A 7,541-nucleotide genomic window follows, 5' to 3' on the forward strand; every position below is an offset into this window, starting at 1 on the left:
ACATATACACACACACATATATATATACACATATAATACGCACAACTCGATATTGCTTACGCCAAACTACCAAAAGTAGTTCCGACTACTGTTACCAACACACGTTTTCCTTCGCTCCTTGAATCTTTTGTATATCGACGTAATTTACAAGAATTCGTCCGGTTCTCTCGGTGCATCGAGATCGCGGTAGTGAATGACTGGTCGGAAGTCTCCTCCACCGCCGCTGCAACGTTGAACAAAAATTAATAGGTTTCGCTCTCAGCGAAACATACATTGCATACAAAGCACTAATAAACCACGTACACGTGTCAATCCTACAACGATTAATGACATCCTGCCAAGTTTGACCAACTGGACATAGGATTTGAACGGAAATATGGGATATAGAAAAAAGCACATGTAAATAGTAACAAATAATTTTATTTACTATTTCTCGGCATATAAGGTTACAGCTCCTGCCGATATTGTTTCTCTTTTTACTTAGGGAACACGATAGAAGATTTTTTTTCTTTACTAAAATATAAAATATGAAATATAAATATACGTATTCTTTCTCCCCTATGTACACGAATCGTCAAGATTATCCCGTATTGGAAAAAAGAAAAGTATTCTGGTTTAATAACATATCGTGTTACTCGAACATTTCGCAATTCATTTTCGCTCTAAAGTGATTACTTTTAATTACATAATTAAGGCATAGACCTTTTACCGCGATCGTTCGATACAGCTCTGAATTTGACTCATTACTTCTATTTCCGTATAAAGGATTCGAATAATACTTGACAAAACTTAGAACATATCCATGTCTAGCTGGTCCAAATCATTATAACTAACAATAGGCCTCGAAGTTGAGTCCGGTGCAGCCCTGTAAAACAGCGTATCACCATGTTCAGTAAATCGAACAAGAATTTAGGGAAATCAAAACTCTGGTCGATTTTTCAAGTTGACCATTTACTCGACAGATCAAAGATTTTATTGTGTTTACGTCGTGTTATAGGCTGACCTAACAAAGATCGGAGGATCATGCGAAATAAAAACAGAAAATATCTTACCGTCCTCTGTTGAAACCACCACGATTGGAACGTGGCATACCGAATCCTCCACCGAACCCTGTCCCGTAATTCGATCCATATCCTCCTCTGCTACCACCGTAACCACCTCCGTAACTTCCGAATCTTTACAATTAAATTACATTCTTTCATTTACTGCAATCTTTTATGGTAAATATGATAAAATGTACTATGACAAAATTTGCCTTTTAAAGTAAACGCATCTACAGTTCTAACGAAACGACAATCGAAAAATATGGTACTACTGGAACTTATGCGCAATATGTACATGTTTTACACTCACGTATTACATCCGTATGGGGTAAATCCTTCGCGTAATGTCTCTCTCGGTGGTGCTTTATTTCCCGGATGTTCGGGAAGCTGTGGCCTTTTTGGATCTCTTAAGTAGTTGTTGAAATATTCCGCTTCCGCTTTTACCTCTGCTACCTTTTCTGCGTGTTTATTGAAAATATGTTTTCGGATAAAATCTGGCCCTTTAAATTTTTTTCCACTAAGCGGACATAACCATTTATCTTTTGATAGCTCTTGAGTATTGGCTTGAACGAATTTTTCAACTTCACTAATGTCCATGATTAAGGAAATAATAAATGGGAAAGTGTTACTTAAAGACCTTGCAAGGATGTAATTGCAAACAAATAAAAAGGATACGCTTCAGCATTCTTAGCACCTAGCTTATCAAATTCTTCTTGGGACAAAGTTGCAACTGGTTGTAGGAATGCTACCATTTTACTTTCAAAATTCCGACAGTACTCTGACAATTCAGTACTGGAAACTTTAGCAGTAGGAGGAGATCCCCTAACGTGCATTATTCCGCATCTATTTGGCATTTCGTCTTCGTTTGGATATTCGCAATGATTGTAATAATCAACCGAATGAACTATTCGCAAATAAAGAATCAATCTGTCTAAAACCTAAAAACAAATAACGTTTAGAAAAATAAACAAAGTTTTATGTATGACTGTCACACGTTTAATACCTTGATAAGTGTTGGATCTCTTTCAATCGGTCCGTCTCCATCACCTCCTAATTGACCCTCTTCTTGATCACCAGACATTCCTAATAATTCTTCTTCTTCGGCCGATGCTTCTTCTATCAGATAGTCGGTTATATTCTTCAATACTGGATTTTTAGATGACAATCCAAATGCCTGTGAAAATATACGTCATGATGTTTCAACGACGCCATTATAGTTGTTAACTCAACGTGTAAATTAGTCGCTGTCTTACAGCTTGCTCAATATCATGTACATTTTGAATGCTCTTATTTTCTTTGTTGTCGTCATCCTGTTTATGTGTATTATCATCTCTTTTATCTTCGTTCCATAAACCAACCCTGTTGTCCAAGTTATGCACGATTTTAGCACTCAATTTGATATCATGCCTGACTATTTGCTTATGAGACGTCAAACCATTCACTGTGCGAATGCGACGCGAGAGGTCCCGGTTTACTATAGCACCAAGTTCGCAATCCCGTAACTGTAGAAATTATTATACTATTATAATTTCTTCTTTTATTCGTATACATTTTATTTGTTTATTAACATACCCGAATATTGTTCAAGCTCCAGCATATCTCCTTGATATTTACTTGTCTTTCGAAAGACACCCATCCTCTTCTAAACCATCGTCTTTCTGGTTGAGGATCTGCTATGGCAACTCGTAAAAATCCAGGGAACCGTTTACACATCTGTTTACACAAATTATTCATATGCCTAATTAAAAGAATGTAACCAACGAAATACGTATACATATATATTTATAATAACTAACCGCTTCAACTTCTGCTTTTGTTATCGTGGGTGCTAAATTACGGAGGAAAATACTGCTAGTCTTGTGCAAGGCTCTAGGTTCTTTTTCCTTATCTTCGCTAGCTAGATCGATTACTGCTTCTGGTTCCATAGCAGATTTCTTAGCTTCTGGCAACGGATCACTATCTGCTTTAGCCTCTCGGTCATCTTCTTTACCATCTTGTGCGTCTACATTTTCATTATTAACATCCATTTTTTCAGTCACATCTAAAAACAAATAAGTTAAAGTAATTCACAATTCTTAAATAATTATAATATCGAAACTCACGGGCGTCTGTTTTCGGTGTATCGGGTTTATTGCTATCACTACCGGAGGAAGTACTACTGCTACTACTGCTGCTGCTACTGCTGTTACTGTCAGTTCGTTTTCTCTTTTTAGAGCTAATTTCCTCCGGTTTTCCTGGTTTTATTAACAGAAAAATCGAAAATAGTAAATAGAACAAATCATTATTGCTTATAAAATTTATAAAATTATTGCGAAATAAAATACCTGTTGTGCCTTCTATATCATCCTTTTTTGTTTCCTCTGTAGTTTCTTCTAATTTCTCGACCTCTTCTATCGAGGTTTCATCCTTTTCTACGCTTTTAACTTCAGCGTCTGAACTCTGTCCATTTTTAAAACTTTTTTCCGTTCGCGAAGCGTCTTCTATTTTACTCCCATCGCTGTAAAATTTTTATAATAACGACAGACGTTTTGTACTATTTACTTTCTAATAAATATTAATCCATACCTGTTATCGACCTTTTTCTCGGACCCAATTCGGCTCTTTATATCCTCCTTGTCCTTAACGGTATCTTTAGTTATAACCGTATTTGTTGGCTTCATGTCTAAAACTTGTAAATCTTCCTCCGTACCACCTTCCAATTTAATAACCACCGCATCTAGCAGGTGCAGCAAAGCATCAGCTTGATCTGCATCTACAGACACTTTATCTATTTCTTCAACTTCAAGCATTTCCAAAAAGACTTCGACACGTTTCTGTCAAAGGGAACAATAAATTAACAAAATAGATCGATAGTTTCGAAAAAATGTTCGGAAAACGATAATTTATACCTTAAGAGCTGCTACCTGTTCCTCCTTTCTCTTCACTGACTCCTCTGGGTGGTATTTTATTTTGAACCTGATAATCGATAAAGAATGCAGTATTTGAATCGATTTTGAAGTAAATTTTTGATCAGTTAAAGCAAACAGACGTACAATTTGTGGATTTATCATTGATACATATTTGAAAAAAAGTGCGTCAAGATTAAGATAGTAGTTAGTTCTACTAATCTCTCAATATAATTTTATACTGAGCATATATGCATGTATATATAAGCACGAGCGTGCTTTTAATCGATCATAAACATATTTACGTAATCGGGATAAATTTGTCGCGATAGGTGTTGAACAAGATATAGCAGTAATTGTTACGTTTCCCATCCGAATCTAGAGTGAATCATTCCTCGTGACTAAGTATTATTGTATCCTTTTCCTCGAGATGATTATTTATAAATTATCAGTTTTACTGTCAACATTGTCAGTTACAGAATGAAGCCTCACCTGTAGAGTCTGATATTTTTACTCGCATTCAGTTTTCTCGTCGACTCAGAGGTCTATTGTAATGATAGCATATCTTTGGAATGTCAGAAATAATTAAACGGGTTTAGAACGCGGCCTATCGCGAGCATATTTGGGCTTTGCGCGCCCAGCTCGCATCTTTGTTTAACTACCTAATAGACACCTCGATTCTTCTGCGATGCGCGAAACGCGAAATACATAAAATATCGTACGTAAAAATAAACGAGCGAGGTGACCTGTGCCCAAGACATAAGGCGTTGCTGGCTGTACGCTGTAGGGATAGACAGAGCTGGTCATATTGCTTGCATTTACGGATAAAATTGTGTCTGCAATTTAGCAAAAATTATAAAGCTACTACACCCTCACGTTCTTCTGTTCAGTGTAGGTATGCATTTTTAGCATACATACCTGAACAGATAATTTTATGACTTTGTTAGGATTAAAAGATTACTTTCTACAGTGGATAAAGCTTTCATGTAAAAAAATGCAAGTCACAAACGTCTTAGAAAAATATCAGTTACAAGATTAATATTTCAACAATAGTAACAGTTGAGCCACTGTAAAAATTAATTATTTTTATATCCACATTTAAGTACGACTGAGCTTCACAACATATAAGGAGCAACTTTGAAAATCTTATCAGTGAATTAAGAAATGAATTATACCATTCTTCGTCCTTGTGTGCAACGAAGAATTCGTTCAACTGTTGCCTTCTGAATTCCAGTTTATATTCATTATAACGCTTAATAGCTTCTTCATCTGTAATCGAGTCTTCTTGTGTTCCGAGAAATGCTTTGAAAGACATCATTGGTGGCTGAGTTTCAACATTGGAATTGCTGAAGTTTCCAGCTACCTCTCGGCTGCACAAAACATAAATCAGTGTACAATTTGCCGAAGAATACAAAACATTTATATGCTACCTTAATCGGGCCAACAATCTTGGAGTGAATCGACTCCTCTTTTGCATACTTATGATACAACCTCTCTTTTTCATCACAATGTGTTCATAAATCAAAGACACATACACATACACAAAAAGAAAAGAGTAAATGTAAAAATAACATACGAAACACAAACCTGTTACTGTTACCATGGTTTCCATAGTGATGATTACCATGGTGAGGTGGTGGATAATGGTCTGGACCCCAGGAAGTTGCACCACCTCCTCCACCACCACCATAATAATCATGACCGTATCTTGGTCGATCATCCCAATCTGCTCTCATCCTTTTCATAGGAGGTGCCATCTCCTGTGACCTACCGGGGCTATATCTATCACGTCCTCCACCACCACCTCCACGATACTCTCTGTAGTCTGGTCGTTGTCTAGGCCGACTAGACCATTCTCTAAAATAATCAATGTCATTAAAGCTACAAGAGAATGTTTACTCAGGATATGAACAACTGCTTTTTTCATTATATGTCAACAGTTATTTCGTATAATTAATCAGTTACCTATCCACCCAATCGTCTCTTCTTCTATCATCTCGGCGACCTTCCCTCGAATAAGATTCCGTTCTTTCACCTCTAAATTTGTCTCTTCTCTTCCTATCATACTCGTCGTCGGAGTCACCCATAATGAGAGAATTTAGTGCTAAAGGAATACAAAATACAGGTAATATTTATAGAAATTCAATCACAAAGAAATTAATATTACCAGTATTTTCTGGAATCATTCTACATCGAGAAGGGGTTAAGTAGGCAGTTAGACATACATATTTTTCGACACGTGACCCGCAAGCATTTTCAACCATCGTTTTCTATTTACGCTACACCAGGGAGGTATATAAACGTTTAGGTAAACGCGTTTGCTACAGGGTTATGGACTATCCACAATTTTTCGAACAAAATATTCGAATAACGCGGGAGTATTGCTTTTAGAATATTCAAGTTATTGGCACTTTATTTATTTAACAAGACATAAGAAAATTAGAGAAAGGATGTGCGTACAATGTATTTGCATAAAACGAATTGAAAAAGAATTGAAAAAAACTCACCTACTCAAAGTACACTGTTCAATAAAATTAAAACTCCACCATAGAGGATTTTTGCCACCCGTTACCGTGCGTCACCAAAGTACCATTCTCTGCGAGGTGCGGCGTCAGATCGTTGGAATCGATACTACACTCGCATATCGATTCTCTTTTTGTTCGACAACCGCGAAATTTAAATAAGCTTTAGCGCTAATTATATAGAAACTGGTTTTCGGTATTACATATAAATCGGATAAGAAATATTTGATACGTTATACAGCTTGTTGAACATTACCTTTGTTACTGTTTAGAGGTTTCATAAACGATCGATCCAACAGAATTAATATTAAATAGAATTGATATATAATTTCTACTGTTAATGAATTTCAAATAAATAACATAGTCATCAGGATTAAAAAGAGATAAAGAACTGAAAGCTTGTAACTTTTTAAAATTCCGATACGATCTATCCAGGATAGCGACATTTGAAGAAATAGCATTAACAAAGCACAAGTTCTATAAATAATTCTGCAATCATGCGGTAACAATTACACAATGATCATCGATTTTCTTCTTCAAGATTCGCAGAAGACGCATAGAATCATATGTATTATCGTCTCACATACAAGAATAGATTGTAAATGTTTGACAATATAAAAAATTTAGTGGATATATGAATCGAAGCATTTGAAAACCTCGCTAAAGAAGTTTGCTTCCTAACCGAGCGTCAAAGTCACCGTTAATGCTATCCATGTGCCACGACGAATAACCGAAGAAAGTCGATAAAAGCCGAAATGTAATGCACAAGGTGACAAAAAAACCGTTGGAAAGGAATTTCAAGTATCGCAGCAAATAATGCTGAACAGCGTCATAAATTTGAAAGAACTGTGGCTGGATGGTTCTAATTTGCATGATGCACCTTCGTCTTCGAAAGGAACGTGAGGGGAATGGTATATCTCGTGGAAACTCCTAAAGTCGGATGACGTATTACGACAAAGCCGGCCAGCTGAAACCAGTCGTTCGGTATACTTAGTGCCGTGCGTATGCCGTCCAGTAGAAAGAGTTGAACAATTATTACTCATTGCCACCCACATTCGAACGTGTATCTTCGTGATCGGGGATGATGCTTG

At 36.5% G+C, this 7,541-nt stretch overlaps 1 protein-coding gene across 4 annotated transcripts; it reads right to left on the bottom strand.

The window, feature by feature from the left end:
- Positions 1-53: 53 nt before the first annotated feature.
- On the bottom strand, positions 54-6,513 carry Ars2 (arsenic resistance protein 2). Of its 4 annotated transcripts, none has more exons than XM_017906771.1 (16): positions 6,436-6,513; positions 5,894-6,032; positions 5,516-5,785; positions 5,104-5,298; positions 3,932-3,998; positions 3,609-3,856; positions 3,368-3,540; positions 3,146-3,277; positions 2,840-3,084; positions 2,616-2,756; positions 2,297-2,545; positions 2,047-2,217; positions 1,719-1,981; positions 1,354-1,629; positions 1,053-1,175; positions 54-223 (listed from the first exon to the last, which is right to left on the bottom strand). In XM_017906771.1, exons 2-16 carry the CDS (start codon positions 6,013-6,015, stop codon positions 145-147), a joined length of 2,754 nt encoding a protein of 917 aa, XP_017762260.1. In that variant the 5' UTR covers positions 6,016-6,032; positions 6,436-6,513; the 3' UTR covers positions 54-144. The 4 variants fall into 4 exon arrangements, with proteins under 4 accessions (XP_017762260.1, XP_017762258.1, XP_017762256.1 ...); XM_017906769.1 differs by lacking the exon at positions 6,436-6,513 and adding an exon at positions 6,096-6,154 and having other exon boundaries at positions 2,318-2,545; XM_017906767.1 differs by lacking the exon at positions 6,436-6,513 and adding an exon at positions 6,096-6,154.
- Positions 6,514-7,541: the final 1,028 nt, after the last annotated feature.

This window comes from Eufriesea mexicana, unplaced genomic scaffold (genome assembly GCF_001483705.2).
Source record: "Eufriesea mexicana isolate 0111107269 unplaced genomic scaffold, ASM148370v2 scaffold6179, whole genome shotgun sequence".
In the NCBI taxonomy this organism is placed as follows: Eukaryota; Metazoa; Arthropoda; class Insecta; order Hymenoptera; family Apidae; genus Eufriesea; species Eufriesea mexicana.